At 36.2% G+C, this 24232-nt stretch overlaps 1 protein-coding gene across 1 annotated transcript in view; it reads left to right on the top strand.

Moving 5' to 3' along the window:
- The window catches only part of zgc:92140 (uncharacterized protein LOC447854 homolog), an 83352-nt gene that overhangs the window by 46187 nt on the left and 12933 nt on the right, over positions 1 to 24232 (top strand). Inside the window, exon 2 of the mRNA XM_057840647.1 lies at positions 11880 to 12003. Coding sequence (XP_057696630.1) covers positions 11913 to 12003 — 91 coding nt within the window. The 5' untranslated portion in view covers positions 11880 to 11912. The remainder of the gene's footprint in view (positions 1 to 11879; positions 12004 to 24232) is intronic.

The following is a 24232-nucleotide window of genomic DNA, read 5'->3' as shown; positions in this document are numbered from 1 at the left end:
GTTAGAGCCGCTATCCGACTCCATCACGTTCATTTGTAGCGTTAGCCGCTAGCGGACGCTAGCGTTAGGCGCTAGCGTTAGCCTGTGGCCTGGCTACCAGTAGAAAGCAATGAAAGCACCATCTCCGGAAATCGTGAGAACAAGGGAGTACAGCGGGTGAAAGCTCGTCTGGATGCCACCAAGAGTCTATTAAATGTCGGGTGAAAGTTTGGCGAACCTCCCTTAAGCCACACTCCATCACGTTTTGCTTGTAGCATTAGCTGCTAGCGTTAGCTTGCCGGGCTTCTGTTTGATTGGCTTCCTGATGATCACGTGACTCCCTAGTGAGTACATTCACTGCTTTCTTAAAGGGGAATGAACATAGGCGAACAACACAGTCAAAGCGGGATGAAAAGACTATTTTCTTGTTTTATTAATTTACCGAATTTACCGACATGGTCAAAATTACGTCGGTCATCGTGAAGAATTTCGGTGACGGTAAATTTTCGGTTTACCGCCCAGCTCTACCCCGTATCGAAAAGCGTACCGAACCGTGACTTAACTGTATCGTTGCATCCCTATGGAACACCATTGCAGAAGCTATGAGGGGAAAAATTTTCATTTGCCTAAATCCTTAAGTTATTAATTGTATTTTTTTTTCTTGAAAAACACATTTTATTTATTCTGTGTTTCTGTGCGGTATTAATATTGTTGTCTTTTACTTAAGAGGGATGGTCTATTGTTTTTAGTTGTGATTTCTTATTGCGTTTAAATGGGTGTACTTGTTCTATTAATATATACTGTATTCTCACTGTGTTATTGTAAATTGGTTTTTAAAAAATTGGGGCTGGGGGCGCAATAGTATCGCATATCGCAATAATTTACGAGATAAATTATCGCACACTAAAATTTGTTATCGCGACAGGCCTAAATGGTGATATATCATTTACTGCTGTAACGATTAATCAATTTACTAGAGTAATTCGATTAGAAAAAAAGCTTCGACTCAAATTTTGCTGCTGCTGCTTCGAGTATTCTTTTGATTAGAGTGGCGGTGTAATGGTTTGTTTTAAAAGTGTTTGCATTTAGTTTGATTGATTTGGGTGGATACACTGCCCTCTAGTTGTAACAGTCAATACAAAATAACTCATTTAACATAGCTGAATCTCGCTGCTCCCTGTTAAGGTCAATATAAGCTAATGTTTTTTTTATGCATTCGTAATTTAGTTTATAGGTATTTTTAGCTGTTTTTTTTTTGTGGGAAAATGTTTTTAAACAATTTAAGAGTATTGTAAAAAAATAAGTTATCATTTTATAGCATTTAAGCTAGCAGACGTGGTCTATGCAAGTTAGCCAGTTGTACTTTTGTCGTACTTAGATCCTCATTTTTTTACATTTTTGATACTATTTGAGGCTAAGCTCTGGTATTTTAAATTTTTTTTAAACGAAAGTCCAATTCTGCATAGTTTGAAGAAACAATTATCATTCTGTAATTTTAATGTTCTTTTGAAAGTGCAATCTTGGCAAGCCATTGTTTACATCTCCAGATTCCTCGATTATTCGAACTAACTAGTTGATAGATTAATGGACTAAGAAATTACTCGAAAACTGCAGCCCTAATTTCGCGATACATTGTATTCCTAAAGGTTATCCTGAAGGTTATCCGTATGCTCCTGCCAAGAATCGATATACTATTTTTTTAAAAGGTGTAAAAAAAAAATAAATTTTTTTTTAATTTTTTTTTTTTTTTTTTAAACAAAAAACAAGGATTTTCTACCAAAATCTTTCACTCAGATAATCTCTGTTGATTCAACGGCTACTACTGATGACGGTAGATTCCCAATCCATCCACAATCTTCATTTATTCAAAAACAGAGGATTTACAGCCAGTCTTTGTGATTTTCGGGTAATTTACAGGTCGCTTTCGGTTCATTTTAGGACTTTTTACAGGTCACTTCCTGTTGAATTTGAGTCACTGCCTATTCATTCCCAGGTCACTTCCCGGTCAGTAACCTGTAAGTGCCCCAAAATCGACATGAAGTGACTGAAAATCAACAGCAAATGACCTGAAATTAGAGCCGGTCGTTCGGGTCCGATCACGTCATTTTCAAAGTATCGGAATCGGCAAAAAAATAGCGGCCATGCCTTTTTTAAGTGTATATATATATATATATATATAAGATCCTTTTCTAATTGTATTTAACGTTACAGACATAATGTTTCACTCTTCCAGAGTCTTTAGGCTTAAGGTAGGGTTATCAAATTTATCCTAATAACGGCGGTAATTAATTTTTTAAAAAAATGTATCACGTTAAAATATTTAACGCAATTAATGCATGCGCTGCACGACCCACTCACGCATTGTCGCGCTCAATCTGTAATGGCGCCGTTTTACCTATATAGAGAGATTAAAGGCAGCGTAAAATGAGTAGAGTGAATTTTGGCAGCCTTTGGAGCTTTTTTTAAATTGGCTAAAACCTTAGAATCCCTCTCCCTACAATCAGAAATATCATGGGAAGCAATGTGGGGAAGCAAGGTAGCAATTGATCTTTATCTTAACACCTTATGTTATTTGCTAACGCAGAGAAGATATATCAATTGATAGCACTACGCACAGTCATGGTTCCACTTCCCATCATGCATTTGGGCATGACTACACTATCATTTACTGAAAGCTCAACAAATACACTAGATGGCAATATTTAGTCACAATATACAAAGTCACAAGTCTTTCTATCCGTGGATCCCTCTCACAGAAAGAATGTTAATAATGTAAATGCCATCTTGAGGATTTATTGTCATAATAAACAAATACAGTACTTATGTACTGTATGTTGAATGTATATATTGTCCGAGTTTTATTCATTTTTTTCTTAATGCATTGCCAAAATGTATATGATCGGGAAAAATTATCGGGAATGATTGGAATTGAATCGGGAGCAAAAAAAAGCAATCGGATCGGGAAATATCGGGATCGGCAGATACTCAAACTAAAACGATCGGATCGGGAGCAAAAAAACATGATCGGAACAACCTTACCTGAAATGCCTCAAAATTAAATTCATCAGTTGCCATTGACCGCCATAGCTGCCCAATTAGGGCTGCAACTAACGATTATTTTCATAATCGATTAATCGGACAATTAATTAAACAATTAATCGAACAACCGGATAAATGTCACTTTTTTAAATTACCTTCACAATTTACCTTGAAGTTGTTTTAGGCATGTTGTAAGTAACAATGAAGACAAAATTGATTACTATTTTCTTTAAAAACAGTATTTTATTTAGTGCTGCAACGATTAATCGATTAACTCGAAAAGTGATAAAAGAGAAAAGAAAAGAGTCTATTAAAATTTTGCTGCTTCGAGTATTCGTTTAATTAAAGTGGCATTGTAGTGGTTTGTTTTGAAAGTGTTTGCATTTAGTTTTATTGATTTGGATGGATACACCGCTCTCTAGTGGCAACAGTGAATATGACATAACTCATTTGACATGGCTGAATCCAGCTGTTCCCTGTTAAGACCAACATAAGCAAAGTTTTTGTTTGAGTTAATGTTTTTTAATGCATTCGTAATTTAGTTTTAAGGTATATTTAGCCTTTTTTTGTGGGGATATGGTTGAACCATTTGTTAATAAGAGTATTGTAAAAAAAAAAAAAAAAAAAAAAAAACGTAAGCATTTTATAGCATTTAAGCTAGCGGACTTCTGCTATGTAAATTAGCCAATTGTTCTTTTGTTGTACTTACACCCTCATTTATTTTTGTAAACTGTTTGAGGCTTAGCTCAGTTATTAAATGTTTTATGTTCCTTATCCAATTTCTCAAATATTCAAACTAAATAGTTCATCGATTAATCGAAAATTCAATTCACAATCGAAAAAATGTGAATTGTTGTTTTCCAAAATAAAAGCAGATTTTGGTTCATGTCCTACTTTGATTTAACAAACATATAATGAAAAAATCTAAAAATATATACATCTGAGAACTAGGGCTGTCAAAATTAGCGCGTTCACGGGCGGTAAATAATTTTAAAAATTAATCACGTTAAAATATTTGAGGCAGTTAACGCACATGCCCCGCTCAAACAGATTAAAATGCGCGCAGTGCAATGCCAACTTGTTACTTGTGTTCTTTGGAGTTTTGTCGCCCTCTGCTGGCGCTTGGGTGCGACTGATTTTATGGGTTAAGCACCCATGAGCATTGTGTAATTAATGACATCAACAATGGCGGGCTTCTAGTTTATTTTTTGATTGAAAATTTTACAAATTTTATTAAAACGAAACATGAAGAGGGGTTTTAATATAAAATTTCTATAACTTGTACTAACATTTATCTTTTGAGAACTACAAGTCTTTCTATCCATGGATCGCTTTAACAGAATGTTAATAATGTTAATGCCATCTTGTTGATTTATTGTTATAATAAACAAATACAGTACTTATGTACCGTATATTGAATGTATATATCCATCTTGTGTCTTATCTTTGCATTCCAACAATAATTTACAGAAAAATATGGCATATTTTATAGGTGATTTGAATTGCGATTAATTATGATTAATTAATTTTTAAGCTGTAATTAACTTGATTAAAAATTTTAATCGTTTAACAGCCCTACTGAGAACATATATGTATGTTATAATTTCAAGAATTTAGACAAGTTTAAGGTGAAGAAGGTCCTAAACCAGGGGTGTCCAAACTTTTTGCAAAGGGGGCCAGATTTGGCGTGGTAAAAATGTGGGGGGCCGACCTTGGCTGACATCCTTTACGTAGCACAATATACTGTATTTAAGCAAAATTTAGCAAGCCATTGAGTGTCACATTTGCTTTATTATTTTTTGAATGAATAATTTCAACAATCTCGCAACTAGCCTTTGCTGCGTTCTCTTTCAACACTCGGGCTCTTGCGAAATACTACTGCTGTAAAATTAAACTAGCTTCAAGATGCTTCAACTTCTCGCTGCGTATCTTCCCTGTAATCTTGTCGTACATAATGTTGCTTCAACCTTAAATACCTGAAACATGAAGCAATTATCAGGGAATCCCAAAATTTGAAAAATAAGGTCCTAATGAAACCTTTTTTTCAAATTTGTGAAAAGAAAAGTCAAAATGAATATGTATAATAAGCGCTCTTATGTCTATAACCCATGCTAAATCATGTTTTTTTTCTCATGGAACCTGCAGATGCATGTGTTGACTTGCATCCATATTTTTTTTTTTCCAAAAAGAAATGTCAAAATTATAAATTAGTCTGAAAATCATGAAATTTTAGGTGTATCAAATGTGATACATTTGGCAATAAAGGGTTAAAGTGCTCCTGCCTTTTAGTGGGTAAATGAGGAGAAGCATTTCGTGTGTAAGCTACTTGATATGCTGGTTGCAGTACTGCTGACCGATTTATTAAGTCTGTGTGCGTGCCAGGTGTTATTGATTTTATGACAGAGGCTGGGGGCCGGATGAAATTTGACCACGGGCCGCATTTGGCCCCCGGGCCAGACTTTGGACATGTCTGTCCTAAACGATTAATCGGTTATCAAAATAGTTGTCGATTAATTTGTTGATCCATTAGTTGTCGATCCGTCGATTAATTGTTGCACGTATACGCCCAATCCATTTAGACTGGGACGGCGAACGACGATTTGAAACCAGATCATTCGCGGTCTTTCTGATTTTCGGGGCAAATACAGCTTACTTTGTTTATTTTAGGGTATTTATAGGTCACTTTTCTGTTGTCACCTCTAGTTTATTTTGGGTTACTTAACAGGAAGTGACCCATAAATGTCCCAAACGCAACTTAAAATGACCTGAATTGCCCCCAAAATTAAAGTTGTTGCCATTGGACGTCTACAAGTGGTATTCCGTAATAACATAAAGTTTTAATGCTTCCCAGGTGAAATCCTGCACACTCTCTCAAGGCAGGCCTTATTTAATGACTGCCCTGACTGTTATTTATTTATAAACTCGAGACTGTCCGAGGGTAAAACCTGGGAAAGAAGCAACTGTACTTGACTTACGTGACTTGATACTCTAAGTTCTTGCATTAAGTAACTACAATGACAAACAATAAAATCTTGTTGGTAGGACGGCCACAAATGCGATAAGTCAACTTATCAGCTCATGTATGAAGAATATTTACTGCTTTATGACTCAGAGCTTGACAGTTTAGCTGTAAATGTGCATTGGAATGAACAAACATGCACGTAGTATTCATAGTCTGACTTTTTTTACGTAACAATGTGGCTGTATTATTGTTTTCCAAAGCAGATCTCATTTTGATTGAGTACAAAAGAAGATATCCCGATGATGTCCAACTACAAAAATCCGATACAGATATATGCAATAGTGGATTTAACTTAATATAAGCTAAAATGTCCGTCATTAAATAAAAGGAATAACACACAAATAAATCAAGTTTACGCTAGTTAGCGCCACTAGGGGGCGACATAGCATAACAAATACTGGCATGCAATCACTGAACCAGATTCCAGACAATAGGTATGTTTACATAGACACTTTCAGCCCACTCCGATCAAGATTCTATTCCAAACAAGAGGAGTGGTTTGTGCCGATTTGGGCTAAAGCTATCGATTATTTTAGTAATCGATGAATATATCAACTAGTTAGTCCGAATAATCGAGTAACCTGATGAGGAACATTTTAAGCAACATTATGTAACTTTTGAGTTTCGGTCAATTTTAGCGACACTGGTGGACAAAAGCGGGGATTGTTATGCCTTAAGGAAGACTGCGTTTCCCATGAGGACCAGCGCTGCTTTTCCCATTAGGACCAGCGAACACACGCAGTGTCGTAAAATCATTAATCAATCAATAATTTATCTCCTGGTCGCCTGCAGATGGATTAAACAACATTTCTTTTTCCAGCGGCTGTGTAAAGGATTAATAGTAATAAGGTAATGAATCCAGTTGTGGCTAAACAATAGCATATGAAGGTTACTCACCTGTGGCTTAAGCCTGAGTTATACTCCCGCGTTGCGGTGACGGCGTAGCAACTACGGCGTCATTCGCACGCGACGCGAAGGTTAGAAAAATCGAGAGGTGCGCGTCAGGCTACGGCGTAGGGTCGTAACTCGATTCTTCCTTGACGGCGTAGGTCTGACGCGGAAGTATAACTCGGCCTTTAGTGTGGCTAACCCCCCTCCACCCCAGGTTTTTTTTTTCTTTTTGCGAGAAAGCCGGGCCAATGCTTATTCTGTGTAACCTTTTTTTCCCTTTTCAGACAAAACTTTTTTCTCTTCTGTTGCTCTGCCATCTCTGCAGAATTCGCACGAAAGCCTATGCATTGACTTCCGTCTTTATAACGAATGGAGAAAGGGGGAAGTGAAGAAAGCCGTAAAGCAATCAGCACATTTGTAGTTTTTTTTTGTGTGTGGCAGGTATCCTGCCACCCTCTTCAAAGTTAATTAGTGGCAGTGAAAGCGATCCAGACTCCCTCAAGATATAAAAGAAGTGCCATTCAACTAGGTTTTCAGTCGACATATCATCAGAAATGTCATGAAAATATTTTAAAGTTTGAAAGGTTACCTAGGGTTGCTTTAATGTGTTGCAGAATACATTTTATCAGATGTAAAACTAAGGCTTGCTAAGATTGCATTTTCAAAAGATCATTAAATGCGAATACAATATAAAATTCCCAGTTTCTTCAAACTATCCAGAATTGCACTTTAATTTAAAAATGAAATTCTAGGGCTGTCAAAATTATCGCGTAAACGGGCGGTAATTAATTTTTAAAAATTAATCACGTTAAAATATTTGACGCAATTAACGCACATGCCCCGCTCAAACAGATTAAAATGACAGCACAGTGTCATGTCCACTTGTTACTTATGTTTTTTGGAGTTTTGTCGCCCTCTGCTGGCGCTTGGGTTCGACTGCTTTTATGGGCTTTAGCACCCATGAGCATTGTGTAATTATTGACATCAACAATGGCGGGCTACTAGTTTATTTTTTGATTGAAAATGTTACAAATTTTATTAAAACGAAAACATTAAGAGGGGTTTTAATATAAAATGTCTATAACTTGTACTAACATTTATCTTTTAAGAACTAGTCTTTCTATCCATGGATCGCTTTAACAGAATGTTAATAATGTTAATGCCATCTTGTTAATTTATTGTTATAATAAACAAATACAGTACTTATGTACTGTATGTTGAAAGTGTATATCCATCTTGTGTCTTACCTTTCCATTCCAACAATAATTTACAGAAAAAGATGCCATATTTTATAGATGGTTTGAATTGCGATTAATTACGATTAAATTTTTTTTAAAGCTATAATTAACTCGATTAAAAATTTCAATCGTTTGACAGCCCTAAAAAATACCTGAGCTTAGCCTCAAACAGTATTGAAAAAAATAATAAATGAAGATCTAAGCTCAACAAAGGAACAGCTAACTTGCATTGCTAACATTTTTTTTGCAATACTCTTAACAAATCCTTAAGACACTTATTCCCACAAAAAACTGCTAAATATACCTATAAAATAAATTCCGAATGCATTAAAAACGTTTGCTCAAACACAAACTAACCTTATGTTGGTCTTAGCATGGAGCAGCTGGATTCAGCCATGTGAAATGAGTTATGTCATATTCACTGTTGCCGTTAGAGGGCAATGTATCCACCCAAATCAATATAGCTAAATGCAAACATTTTCAAAACAAACTATTACAACTCTTTTCGAACAATCAATTTCGATCAGAATTATAAAAAATAATTACAAAAATTTTGAAGAAAAAAAAATGTCAATCATTATTTTTAAATAATTTTTAAAAAAAAAGAAATTTAATATCCTTTTATCGAAAATATATATATTACCCCCCTAAAAAGTGTGTATTTGTGGGGGAGGGTGGGTGGAATCAGTTAATATTATGGTTTCTCTAGTCCTTGATTTTTTCTTAAGTACTACAGAAATTTAATCAAAATTTTATTTTGCTGAGAAACATCAATTACTTTTACGGGCCACACCAAATGATGCTGCGGGCCAGATCTGGGTTAATCAAATAATCATGGCAGCCTAGTTTACCTACCAATAAACAGATAGGACGCCTAGCGCCGTCAATGGCAAGCAATGGCCCAACTCCGTGGAAACTGTACGGCTAAGCATCTTGACAAGGTCGATATTGAAGGCCTCTCATTTACGTGTATTGAAACATCAATTTGTGAGTAGCAGAGTGCTAAAAATAGAGCGGCAGTGGAGCTTTTGTTGCGAGCGGGGGATAATGCCAGGCTGCGAATCTGCAAGCCGGGACGCTCTAATTCGGGTTGTGCGTGGGGGAGGCGCAACAAGCGGGCTATAAATGAGACATAGAGGCGGGACTGAGTCGGAAGTCGCAGGAAAGTTAGTAGGGCAAAAAAAATGAAACCAAGTCAGTTCTGTTGTAATCAAGTCTTAGGAGCTTGTACTTTCCTAGTCAAAAGTTTGGAGACAATTTCTTATCCGACTAAATGGTGAAGTGTCTCAAGGCTTTTGACCGAGGATGTACATTTGATTTTAATCTGTTAAAAAAAAAAAGTTTGAGTCGTTTATCAAGTCTTCTTCATCCAAATCCATGTCCCCTCTGTCTGGAGACTCCTCGTAGGCATATTTTACTGCTTGTACTCTCCTCCTACGGACTGGATGGTCTTCTTCTGGTGATCCACACCTTCTTGTACCCCTGCCTTGTTTTTGTGATGCCATATTTCCTATATAATTGTGATCAAAATTGATCATTCCAGCAGAGAAAGGAGAAAAACTTGGCGGGCACTTACGTGAACTACGACTGAATTTTTTCAGTCACCTCGGAAAAAATTCATTTGGTTACGATTAGAGCTGGGAATCTTTGGGCACCTAACGATTCGATTACGATTACGATTCAGAGGCTCCGATTCGATTATAAAACCATTATTGATGCACCCCCCTCCTTTTTTTTTCTCTTTTTTTTTTATTTTTTTTTTTATGTTTTGTAGATGAGTTCCAAAATTGTTCAAAAATACTCTCAGGCTAAACCACACTACTATTTCAGTATCAAGTTAACATATAGCAGTAAACAAATATACAAAAATAACATTAAATAAAAAAATCCAGTCCCCATTCTGTATCAGCAGCTTTAAACTACTTTCAATTAATTTAATGTTGTGAATCAACCATTAAATTTGTTAAAATTGCTCCCGTTATTCCATAATTTCCCCTTTGTCTACTTTCGACATGTGAAAGTTTTAAGACTATTTTAAAGATAGATTCAAGTCAATATTTTACCGATTTAGGAGTATTTTAGATAAAAAGTTAATTAGGTTTGCTTGGAAGGTTCGCTACAACAGCCTTGCAGGGAAGTGTACTGCTTTAAGATGGCGGCCGTTTATAATGCCCGCATCTAGCTTTTTGTAGATGTGCTGCAAACACTACCAAAACTATATTGCATCTAGTCCTATATAAATGATATCCACTGTAACATTATATGGATGTACTTTGTAGCAGCTTTTCGGCATCAGTCAGGTATGTTGTGTTTTTTTTTATCTCGTTGCATGAGTTGAGCTAGAGCCGTGAGTTGAGCATTGGCATTACCCGAGGGGCCGGGTAATGGTAAGCATGATGTTTAGCTACTCTCGCTCCGTTCTGTCCCGAAGACCGCGCGGCGCGCTGAGTGTTGTGTATTTCCGCTTTACTTCGCATATTTCAATAATCGGAATTTGGATGTTTGTGAGTCGTTCCCGAATCTTCCACGGCCGAATCGCGAATAATCTAAGAATCGGAAATTTTGCACACCTCTAGTCACGATGCGACAACGCTGCCATCCGGTATTAAATGAAAGATCTACTATTCGTCTAGATACTGCCCAAAAATGACGTCTTTATGATGAGTACAACAGATGTTATGGCCCATAGAAATCTCGGGGACGCACAGAGCAGAGTGTAAAGGGTTAAACCATTAAAAAAAAAAAAAAACTGACTTATTGTCCAAAAAAATATAGTACATTTTATTGTGGTGAAAAAAAAAACACTTTCGCGGACCACACAAAATGAGGAGATGGGCCGGATATGGCCCCGGTGCCGCGAATTTGACAGTTTGACCATGTTAATAAAATATAAAGGGGATTATATATTATGTATTTATTAGGCCTGCAGCTATCGAATATTTTAGTCATCGATTAATCTATCAACTAGTTGGTTCGAATAATCGAGTCATCGGGAGATGTAAAACAAAATCTTGCCGAGATTGCACTTTCAAAAGAGGATTAAATGCGAACACAAAATAAAATTTCAAAATAAAAGTTGCTTCAAACTATGCCAAAATACCAGCAACAGTGTGAGAAAAGCTTGTGAATAGTTACAGAAAACGTTTGGCCTCCGTTATTGCCAACAAAGGGTACATAACAAAGTATTGAGATGAACTTTTGGGTATTGACCAAATACTTATTTACCACCATGATTTGCAAATAAATTCTTTAAAAATCAAACAATGTTATTTTCAGTTTTTTTTTCTCCCCAAATTCTGTCTCTCATGGTTGAGGTTTACCTATGTTGACAATTACAGGCCTCTCTAATCTTTTCAAGTAGGAGAACTTGCACAATTGGCGGTTGACAAAATACTTATTTGCCCCACTGTAGTCGGTACAACGCAACAACCTACTATGTGACCACAATGGTTAAGCCTCCAATTGTACCCAAACACAAAGCTTTCCTCACCGCACCCTACGCACACCTGTCATGTCTACACACTCTTACATCAAGCATGGAGTACACGTCGTCCTTGTGTGAACTCCTCGCTCCATAGAAGGCGCGGCGCTCTTTTGATACTCTTGTAAGCGCTCGTTTTGCCCTTACATGTCGCTCTTTGAAATCAAGGTGCCGCTATCAGTTTCTGGATAAAAAGTGACAATTTGTCAATGTCTTGGTTGTCGCTTAGGTGGGAGTGCGATGAGGAGAGCGTGAGGAGGCCATGGGCTGCACCTCGGCCAAGCAGGTGTCGGCCGTGCCCAACGACGACGACGGACGAGGGAAGGCCTACGGCAATGGAGACCTCTTCGCCGGTCAGTCGCTCGCCACTCGCGCTAACGTTAGCTCGGCAACGACAGCTTAATCCATCCGCATCACTTGTTTCTGTAAATCAGGGGTCCCCAAACTTTTTCCTGTGAGGGCCACATAACTTTTCCCTTCTCTGATGAGGGGCCGTGATCAGTTTGTAACAGAAAAGCTGTGACGATTGCAGGAGTGCCTATATGTAAAAATGTATTGTTTTTCAGAAAGCCACAATCAAATAACCCTTTCTGGAACAAAAGCAAATAAAATAAAAATAATAATATAATATAATATAATATAATATACTTAGGGCTGTCAAACGATTAAAATTTTTAATCGAGTTAATTACAGCTTAAAAATTAATTGTAATTAATCGCAATTCAAACCATCTATAAAATATGCCATATTTTTCTGTAAATTATTGTTGGAATGGAAAGATAAGACACAAGATGGATATATACATTCAACATACGGTACATAAGTACTGTATTAGTTTATTATAACAATAAATCAACAAGATGGCATTAACATTATTAACATTCTCTTAAAGCGATCCATGGATAGAAAGACTTGTAGTTCTTAAAAGATAAATGTTAGTACAAGTTATAGAAATGTTATATTAAAACCCCTCTTAATGTTTTCGTTTTATTAAAATTTGTAAAAATTTTCAATCAAAAAACAAACTAATAGCTTGCCATTGTTGATGTCAATAATTACACCATGCTCACTCATGGTGCTGAAAGCCATAAAATCAGTTGGACCCAAGCGCCAGCAGAGGGCGCCAAACACACACCAAAGTACAAGTAACAAGCGGACATTACACTCTGCTGCCATTTTAATCTGTTTGATTAATCTGGGGCATGTGCGATAGAAAGACTTGAAGTTCTTAAAAGATAAATGGTAGGTAGTACAAGTTATAGAAATTTTATATTAAAACCCCTCTTAATGTTTTCGTTCTTATAAAATTTGTAAAATTTTCGATCAAAAGATAAACTAGTAGCTCGCAGTTGTTGACGTCAATAATTACACAATGCTCATGGTGCTGAAACCCATAAAATCAGTTGCACCCAACCGCCAGCAGAGGGCGACAAAACACCAAAAAACACAAGTAACAAGTGGATATGACACTGCTGTCATTTTAATCTGTTTGAGCGGGGCATGTGCGTTAAATGCGTCAAATATTTTAACGTGGTTAATTTAAAAAATTACCGCCCGTTAACGCGATAATTTTGACAGCCCCAAATATTATATAATATAATATAATTATAATATAATATGATATAATAATAACACTATTGATTAAATAGATAATAACCAAATAACCCTCTCTGGGGTTCTTCACAGAAAAAAGCCAGGAAATAAATAAAACTACTGGGGGGAATTTTTTTTTTGTTTTTTTTTGTTCAGGGGGCTGGACCAAATGTGGCCGTGGGCCGTAGTTTGGGGACCCCTGTTCTAAATCGTCTGGCCGCAGTGTAAGTGTCCCTAAGTGTCAAGTCCATTGTGTTCTAAGAGGCGTCTGCTGATGTGCTGACAGATGAGCTCACCCAGTACAAATTAATTGAGTGCTTTAGGGCCAGATAATCCCCAGATTGACTTCAAATATGCAGTCCTGGTGGCGGTGAATTTCCGTGTTGGAATTTGAATTTGGATGTTGATTTGTAATGCATTGACAATAAAATAAAAACATGCATTACATGCTAGTTATTAAGGTTTTACTTGATAGTTACCTATCACCTATTTAAATGATGGTTATCACCTTTTTATATGATGCTTATCACTTGTGGTGTGCATTGCCTCATATCTGGTGATACGATTTGTCTCGCGATTTACAGGTCACGATTCAATCTGAATCCGATTAATCCCAATACAGGTAGACCCTGGGTTAAGACGTACTCGACTGACACGGTTTCGACTTTAAAACGCCGGAGTCTCGTCCGCCATGTCTGTAAAGCTGAACAACTTCACGTTTAGTGAGGACAGAACACGTCATATTAATAAAGTAAAAAAAAAAAAAGATACTCTGAGCCTGAGGTACAATAAGGTACTGTTAATGCGACTAAAAAAAATATATAAATAAATTTTTAAAAAAAGAAAGAAAAACGACAGGAGACATTATGGCGGACGAGATTCCGGCATCATAAAGTCGAAATTGCGTAAGTCAAATAGTCGTAACGCGGGGTCTACCTGTATAGCAAACATGTTTGTATTTTCAACTATACTAACTTGTAGTAAAATTAGGGCTGTCAAACGATTAAAATTTTTAATCGAGTTAATCACAGCTTAAAAATTAATTAATCGTAATTAATCGCAATTAATCGCAATTCAGACCATCTATAAAATAGGCCATATTTTTCTGTAAATTATTGTTGGAATGGAAAGATAAGACACAAGACATATATACATTCAGCATACTGTACATAAGTACTGCATTTGTTTATTATAACAATAAATCAACAAGATGGCATTAACATTATTAACATTCTGTTAAAGCGATCCATGGATAGAAAGACTTGTAGTTCTTAAAAGATAAATGTTAGTTCAAGTTATAGAAATTTTATATTAAAACCCCTCAATGTTTTCGTTTTAATAAAGTTTGTAAAATTTTCAAACACAAAATAAACTAGTAGCTCGCCATTGTTCAGCACCACCAATTCTCATGGTGCTGAAAACCATAAAATCGGTCGCACCCAAGCGCCAGCAGAGGGCGACAAAACTCCAAAACTGTACTGTGATTTTAATCTTTGAGCAGGGCATGTGCGTTTAATTGCGTCAAATATTTTAACGTGATTAATTAAAAAAATTAATTACCGCCCGTTAACACAATAATTTTGACAGCCCTAAGTAAAATAAAACTTATTTTTTTAAAAACTTCTAGAAGCAAATGTAGTGCAAAAGTGACCTGCAGTTGTAGTAAAAAAAACAAATAATTGCAACAAAAAAGCAACAAAAAAACTTTTTGTTGAGGTAAATTTGATGCAAAAGTCATTTGTATGGTCATCCTCGGACTACGATGTTCTCGACTTAAGCGATTTCGACTTTATGCCGCCAGAGTCTCGTGCGCCATTTTGTCCTCACTAAAGCCTTACAGACCGCAAACAAGGCAATGGCATACTGCACGCATGCTATTTTTAGACCGTGGCGTCGCATCGTAAAGCAGAATTAAAGCTGAAGTGGAGCATTATAGACCCGCCCTCGCATAGAAACAACGTAATTTGTGCCACTTTTCTCCAGTAATCTTTCAAAAACGAACATGCCGATCACGCATTGCTTTTTTGGAACTTGTATAAACAACTCTAGACATTACGACACATGAAGGATGTTTTCTTCATACGTTTCCGGAAACCAAAAACTCGAGAGGAAAAAATGTGAAGACCGAATCAATTTACGCGGACTTTAACACCAGCTCGGTGAATCCATTCACATTTCATATGCAGTAAACATTTTGTTGGGTTGTCATGGTCTTTCAGAGGACAAAGAGGTAAGCCGTTTTTATATTTTTAACTTATTTTTTTAGCGTAACGTTGTGCCTTAATGCTTCTGTCTGACAATGAATGACCTGAAAAGAATTACAATGGTATCTGACTGCCACTGTTACCGTTTCTGTTATTTATATATATATATATATATATAAACAACTTTAGTAAGGGGGAAGTGTAAATAAATTATAGAATTAAGATTTGTTATCAATGAAAAAATTAAAAGTGTTCGTTGGCTGTCACTGAGTAGCATTTGCAATCGCTACACAAAGCTAACTAAATTACCCCCAAGAACGGTAAGAGACGTAGGACAACCAGAGGATATATAAGAAAGACAGGGCTGATGGTAAAGGATAGCTTGTTGAAACAGAACAATGTCATTGTCAGTTGCGTCGATAAAAAAAGCTAAGGCTATGCTTAGGTCGGCTCGTTTTTTTTCCCGTCTTTTTCAGCCTTCGACACTCAAGCCATCTCTTTAACTGAACTTTTTTATGTTCTTCCACATCTTTGCCAGTGAATTTGGCACCAGGCACATCATTTTTGGCGAGAATTGGTAGGTTTAGCGGTGTAAACATCTCCTTCGTACACCATTTCCATTCGTTTCCTATTAGGGACAACCGGTGGCTTGTCCCTACTTAGCAACAGTAGCTAATGTCATGAATATTCATGAACGGAAGTGACGTGTTGCTTGCGGTACGCCATTGTGCTTGTTGAAGCTTTTTACTTCCTTCACTTTTCAAAATTTGTAAAGCTGTAACACACATATGTACACTTACGTTCAAAACAACACGCATTTTAACGATAAAACACTTGGCACAAAACAATTAGTATTCAAATGTCCATCTAGTCTGATCAATATATAAATTTAGTAGATTAAATTCGTCTAATTTGCCTAACAAAAGTCTGCTAATTTAAATGCTACGAATGCTAACGTATTTACAATACTCATACCAAATCACTCACACGTAACTCCGCAAACTGTAGCTTCAAACTTAATTAAAATTGCATACGCAAACATACATTAGCTGAAACAACTTACAACCTGATGTGGGCCAAACCGGAGCGCAGCTATCCTTTATCCATGTCAGACAAGGCGACAGTCCAGTTAGACCCAACGATGCCACCAGAGGGCAATGTATCCTCCATCTTGAAACAAAATACAATTATTTTGTACTTTTTGGATAGTGGTTTTGAGATTTACTGATACTTAAAGGCTTAATTCCGATTTACGCGGAAATTCGGGATACGTCGCCACTGTAGGACCGGAACTCATTCGTAACCCGTGGACTACCTGTACTTACAGGTTACTTTTGCATTGAGTTTACCTCAAAGAAAAAACATATTTTTTTTGTAAAAGCCAGTAATTGTTGCAAGTGCAAACCTCTTTGCTATCCTTATGTTATTTTTACACCAAATTTGTATTTTTTTTTTAAGTTTTCGCTTTCACTAAAATTGATCTTTCATACAACTTCAAGTTAGATTTGTGCATTAGTTTTGCACCAAGTACAAATTTCTTGGCGACAACCAATAACCTTGGCACCAAATTGACTTCTCAAACTACAATTTAGCTTTGCTACGATTACATTTTTTTTTCTCTACAACTTTTGTAAGAAAATGTGTTTGTACACTTTGGCATACAGTATTTAAATGAGCAGTACTGCTTTTCATGCATTGTTTTTAAGTTTTTTCATCTCACCTAAATATGTATGCAGTATATACACTAGATTAAAATGTACAATTTGGCAGGAAAAAGCTAGATCTGGGAGGAGGTCACAACAAATCTTTTCCCCTCAATTAATAAGGATTGACTGTGCGCGTGTTTGTCTTCCAGTTAGCCCGTCAACAGATTGGGCCTTTCTCCCTCTCTAAAATCGTTTGTGTCCCAGATATTGTCTGATGCTGTCAGACTGTGGTCACTAAACCCTTCACGACCCTTCGTCCCCTCCCCTCGCCGCGCCTTCCCTTCCTCCCGCACAATAACCGGAAAAGGCTCAGCTCCATTTCACAAAACACCGTGACACTTTTGCCAACCGTTGGATGACGTTTTTGTATGACTTCCTACTGGAACATGTGTTTTCCTATATAATATCAGCGTGCAAGTTACATTTTTTGTATTTAATCTGCGTGAAATCGGGAGTGAAATGACCCACTTAGATGAATGGCTTCAATGCAGCCATGCAAATTGTCAAATTTTGAATAGTCGAATCAAATTTTGCTGCTTTGAGGATTCGTTTAATTAGTGGTGTTGCAATTAGGGCTGTTAAACTATTAAAATTTTTAATTGAGTTAATCACAGCTTCAAAATAATCGTAATTAATCGCAATTTAAACCATCTATAAAATATGCCATATTTTTCTGTAAATTATTGTTGTAATAGAAAAATAAGACACAAGACGGATATATACGTTCAACATACTGTACATAAGTACTGTATTTGTTTATTATAACAATAAATCAACAAGATGGCATTAACATTATTAACATTTTCTTAAAGCGATCCATGGATGGAAAGACTTGTAGTTCTTAAAAGATAAATGTTAGCACAAGTTATAGAAATTTTATATTAAAACCCCTCTTAATGTTTTCGTTTTATTAAAATTTGTAAAATTTTCAGTCAAAAAATAAACTAATAGCTCGCCATTGTTGATGTCAATAATTACACCATGCTCACTCATGGTGCTGAAAGCCATAAAATCAGTTGGACCCAAGCACCAGCAGAGGGCACCAAACACCAAAAAACAAGTAACAAGCGGACATTACACTCTGCTGTCATTTTAATCTGTTTGAGCGGGGCATGTGCGTTAATTGCGTCAAATATTTTAACGTGAGTTATAGAAATTTTACGTTAAAACCCCTCTTAATTTTTCATTTTAATAAAATTTGGAAAATGCTCAATCAAAAAATAAACTAGTAGCTCGCCATTGTTGATGTCAATAGTTACACCATGCTCACTCATGGTGCTGAAAGCCATAAAATCAGTTGGACCCAAGCACCAGCAGAGGGCACCAAACACCAAAAAACAAGTAACAAGCGGACATTAAACTCTGCTGTCATTTTAATCTGTTTGAGCGGGGCATGTGCGTTAATTGCGTCAAATATTTTAACGTGAGTTAGAGAAATTTTACGTTAAAACCCCTCTTAATTTTTCATTTTAATAAAATTTGGAAAATGCTCAATCAAAAAATAAACTAGTAGCTCGCCATTGTTGATGTCAACCCATAAAATCAGTCGCACCAAAGCGCCAGCAGAGGGAGACAAAAAACACAAGTAACAAGTGGACATGACACTGCTGTCATTTTAATCTGTTTGAGCGGGGCATGTGCGTTAATTGCGTCAAATATTTTAACATGATTAATTTTAAAAATTACTGCCCGTTAACGCGATAATTTTGACAGCCCTAGTTGCAATGTTTCACTTTTAAAGTGTTTGCATTTAGTTTTATTGATTTGGGTGGATACACTGCCCTCTAGTGCCAACAGTGAATATGACATAACTCATCTAACATGGCTGGCTCCAGCTGCTCCCTGTTAAGACCAACATAAGGTTGTAGGTTTTGTTTGAGCTAATATGATTGTTTATGCATTCGTAATTTAGTTTAGAGGTATATTTAGCAGTTTTGGGTGGGAATATATGTTTTAACGATTGTGAAGAGCATTGTAAGAAAAACGTTTGCATTTTATCGCATTTAAGCTAGGAGACTTTTGCAATGCAAGTTAGCCAATGGGGCGTGACATCGGAAATTTTAAATTTTGCCTCTAATTTTAGCAAAACAAAATGTTCACCTTTTTAGTGGCACTTTTTCATTTAGTTTGGACCCAAGCGACACAAATAAAATGATTAAAAGGCAGGAACATTTATTTTTTTTTTTTCTGTAACGTGTCATTGTTGCGACGTCTCGCAATGACTGTTTGCTGGGCTGCGGGAGGAGGGATACGCTGTGCTGCGCCCCCCTGCCCTGCCTGCCCTCCCTCCCCGGGCTGGCTGTGCGGGGGCCGTGGCCCTGGGTTGACGCCTGCGCGGTGTCTCCGCTCGTCTGCGGGGCTTTCGCGTGTTCGGTGGGGCTCGCGTGCAGCTGGATGTGATCGGGCGCACTCGGGTGGGGGGGGGGCCAGTGCCGGGACAGGCGGTGGGGCGGCGTAGGGTCGGTTGCCAACGGGCTTACACTCACAAGGGATTCACACGATTACTGGGTTCTAGATCAATAGACTTCCCCACCCCTCCTCCCCTTCTTTCCCTGGTCAACAGGCCCCCCACATGGTGTCAACCGGAAATACATCTAGCTCATAATAACACCAACATATTAATAGTTAGTGTAGGCGTTCAATATATTTCTTGTTGTTGTTGTTTTTGTTATTTTTTTAGTCTATATTTTTTAGTCTCCCAAGATACGTTTTTAGCTCGTGCACTTCACATCATCACCATGAACAAATTGTTCGTAGATGAATTAATTTCGTTTTCATCATTGTTGGCAAAAACAATACTGAAGTAAATGTAGCTGACTAAATGTAATGTAACGCGTTACTACCCACCTCTGATCGTTTTGTGGATAGGTATAGTCGTAAGGTACAGCCATGGTCAAAGGTTTTGAGACACTTTCTCATTCTACTGAATGGTGAAATGTTTCATTATTACTTATAATTGCGGGCGTGTCGGACAACTAACATTTATTCATTCACCCCCTCCCCAGTCCAAATGGATTAGACGTCTGTCGCCGTTAATGGTAGCGACCGAGTGAACTCCCGTTTAAAGACTTAAGATGCGGGCATGCTAGGACATGAGTTTACATTCCTGGCACAAACAGAAGCAAAGAACAAACAGCCTCCCTCCCTCTGCTCCTCCTCCTTTTTTCTTTCCATCTTTTAATCTCAGGCCAGCTTTTCCACTTAATTTCTCGCCGGCTCCTCTGACATTTGCGCCGATGACGCACGCAGAAGGTGATGGACACGCATGACGCGGCGCACACGCCGATCCTTCTCGGGGCGGAGCCGAGCAATTGGCAAAGTCGCGCAGATGGGACGGATAAACGCTGCTGATAGATCGCGGGAGGGCAAAGGCAGAGCGTGGGAGGGGTCAGGTTAGAAAGGTCTACTCTAAGGTCTTCACTAGTGATTACTAGACATTTTCTAGAATCTGGACGTTACTTAACGGATGTCTACGTTAGTTTTGATTATGTATTAGTGCTGCAACGATTAATCAAGTAATTTGATCAGAAAAAAGCTTCGTATCAAATTTTGCTGTTTCAAGGATTCATTTAATTAGAGTGGCATTGTAATTGTTTCTTTTGAAAGTGTTTGCATTTAGTTTTATTGATTTGGATGGTTATACTGCCGTCTAGTGGCAACAGTGAATATGACATAACTCATTTAACAAGGCTGAATCCAGCTGCTCCCTGTTAAGACCAACAAAAATTAAGTTTTTATTTGAGCTAATTTGTTTTTATTATGCATTTGTAGTTTAGTTTATGGGTATATTTAGCAGTTTTTGGTGGAAATGTGTGTTTAAACGATTTGTTAAGAGCATTGTAAGAATAAACGTAAGCATTTTATAGCATTTAAACTAGCAAACTTTTGCTATGCAAGTTAGCCAATTTTTCAACTTGTTGCACTTAGAGCCACATTTATTTATTTATTTATTTATTTAATACCGTTTGAGGCTTATATATATATATATATATACATTATTACATTACAGTATTTTTTTCAAGGTGTACTTGAATGTTTCAGTTTTTTAAAATATCAACTTCTATTGATTTAAATATATTTTGTTTACTTGTTTATTTTATTTCAGCATTTATTTCATTTTTTATTCAATTGATTCAACTTTTATTTGAGATTTTTTATGTATTAATTTAAATATTTTTTGTTTTTAATGTATTTCAATATTTTCTGATTTCAATGTGATTTTATATTTGTTTTTAAAATTGTCAGTTTTTATTTATACATTTCAACATGTGCTTTAAATTTGTAAATATTTGAATGTTCATTTGGTTTTATTTTTCAATTAATGTACTGTATATGTTCCAAGATTCATCCTAGTACTTATTTATTTGAGATTTAGTTATTTCATTTTTTTTTTAATTTAACTGTTGTATTGTTTCTTTCAATTTTTACGTATTTATTTCAAGACATGTTAATTTCAACACATGTTAATTTATTCATTATTTATTATTTTTTATTTATTTTGGTTTTGATTCATTTATTTTAATGCACATTTATTTATTTTAGTTATTTTTTTCAAATCCGATTTATGTATTTTAACATTTTTTTCCAATTTTATTATACTTGATTTTTTTTCTTTTCCAGTTTTTATTTAAATTTTTATTTTTACATTTCAAATTTTGTTAAATTAGGTTGAAATAAATGTAAAAACTTCATTTCATATTTTGTACACATTTTATTTATTTAATTTTTTTTTAATTAAACTGCTGTATTGTTTCTTTTAATTTTTATGTATTTCAACACGTTACTTTCAACACATGTTAATTTATTCTTTTTTTTTTGTTTTGTTTTGATTCATTTATTTGAATGCACATTTATTTTTTTTATTAGTTTTTATTTTTTTTTAAATTGTGATTTATGTATTTTAAAAAAAAATTCCAATTTTATCAAACTTGTTTTTTATTCATTTTTCTTTTCCAGTTTTTATTTAAATTTTTATTTCTACATTTCAAATTTTGTTAAATTAGTTTGAAATAAATGTAAAAACCTATGTTCATTTCATGTTTTGTACACTTTTTATTTATATCAATTTTTATTTTTTTATTTTTTTAAATTTTTACTCCCCTGTTCTCATGCATAGCATGCAATTTTTTTTATTTTTTAACTGCCATTCGATCCTTGAAGTCGGTGGGCGCGAAATGGGCGGGGTTTGCGTAAAGCTCCCATTTCATTGGTCCAATGTACGAAATAAATCTTGAGTTCAGCATTTTTTGATTTAATATTAGCACCGCTGCATTTTGATCAAACCTACTGCAGATTACTAAAGATTACATCACCCCGCCTGTCTACAGGTGTTGCGCCACTACTTGTGTTCCAATTAAAATGTTAGAACACCAGCATTGTTGCAACGGCTACACATTACGAGATAAGATGAGGCGATAAAGCAGCCGAAGGCAGTTGACTGACAGTGGCGCGATGCAGGGGACAGTTACCATGGTGACCGACGATTAAACTTCCATAAGCGCCCTACGGTTTGCAGATGAATCACTTGAAGTGCGGCAAGAAGCGACTATATTGCTTAAGTGTGCTGTGAAGCGGTGTGTTATTTATGATTTTTACACACTAACCACCAGTGAGCTCATCCAGGGGAGTTCAGGGACACATTGACTTGAATGTCCTATGGCGCGGTTCTTCCATTAACTCTTTTAGTGCCAACTTTAACAATAGCTTTAAAAAAAACTTTATCGTTAAATTGGAAAAATGAGGAACCGATTGTTAAATAACACCCTCCCTGGACGATCCAGCCCGGGCTCCTTTGTCAGGTCTTGGATGCCGGAGAGGTGCCTTCCCGTACCATACAGGGTTGTATATAAATATCAATCTTTTAACTTGAATATAATGAAATTTCTTTCCACAGGAGTGCACTTTCACAAAGATGTTTACTTTTCAAAAGCTCACGGAGACAACATTTACACGTATTCTTTTGCCTATGTTTTAGAGTGTCTTATGCTGCAGGCATTTTTGGGGATTTCATTGTTTGTTTTAGGTGTTATTTCTACAAGTTTGTTTAGGGCTGACGGGGAGTGTTCTGTCCCTTGATCTTAAGTTGACTACTTTTTAAGTTTGATTTCTTTCTAAACTGATATATTTTTCATCCGTCCACAAGATGTCACTATCGTAACTCCGGACGCTACAGTTTTCTTTAGTTTTGCTGTGTGCGCTTGGCTTCCCCTTGTGGTGATTTACTGGAAGTAGCAGGCAAAATGAACTTATTACCGTATTGGCCTGAATATAAGACAGTGTTTTTTTGCTTTGAAATAAGATTGAAAATGAGGGGGTCGTCTTACATTCGCGATCTAGATGTTATACCCATTCGCGACATAGATAGCGCCAGATATCATTGAAGCGATGTTCTGTCATGACAGATCTCAGCTACTCTCCCCATTCACGACGCTAGATGGCGCCAGATATCATTGAAGCGATGTTCTGTCATGATAGATCTCAGCTACTCTGAAGTTTAACCAATTTGCATTATTTTATTGCAATGTTTTTCCCTATTCAGATTTGTTTCAAGACTACAGTTACAGTTAGACTTCACTTTGACGGTTAATGCAGTTATTGCAATTTTGTTGTTTTATCACAATAGATTGGTTTATTTACATTTCAAAAACCAGAAGCCATTCATTTACGAATGTGATTGCACTTAAGTTTACATATTTAAATGTTCAGATATTAAGATTTGAATGAGGCAAAACAACATGCTTTTTCTCTCAAATATATTGTTATAATCATTTGTTTCAGATGTACTGTAATTATTTCCTGTATAAAAATTAATTTGGTGTTCAAAAAGTCTTTTTTCAAACTTGAGTCTTGAAAAAGAGGGGGTCGTCTTATAATCAGGGCTGTCTCATTTTCGGACCAATACGGTATTTTAGTTGGAAAAGAATCCTTGAGGTGTACAGACGTTACACACCTCCTCTGCACTACACATCGTTGGGAACCCTTGATAAACAAAATCTGTAAGTTTGCACGTTTTAACAGAGGGTCTGATATCGTTTCACTGTGTTTATTTTATTTTTTTGTCATTTATGTGAAGCAAAGCA

Source organism: Corythoichthys intestinalis, chromosome 7 (assembly GCF_030265065.1).
Source record: "Corythoichthys intestinalis isolate RoL2023-P3 chromosome 7, ASM3026506v1, whole genome shotgun sequence".
Classification (NCBI taxonomy): domain Eukaryota; kingdom Metazoa; phylum Chordata; class Actinopteri; order Syngnathiformes; family Syngnathidae; genus Corythoichthys; species Corythoichthys intestinalis.
Note: the sequence above shows the minus strand (reverse complement) of the source record. Positions and strands in the feature narration are given on the sequence as shown.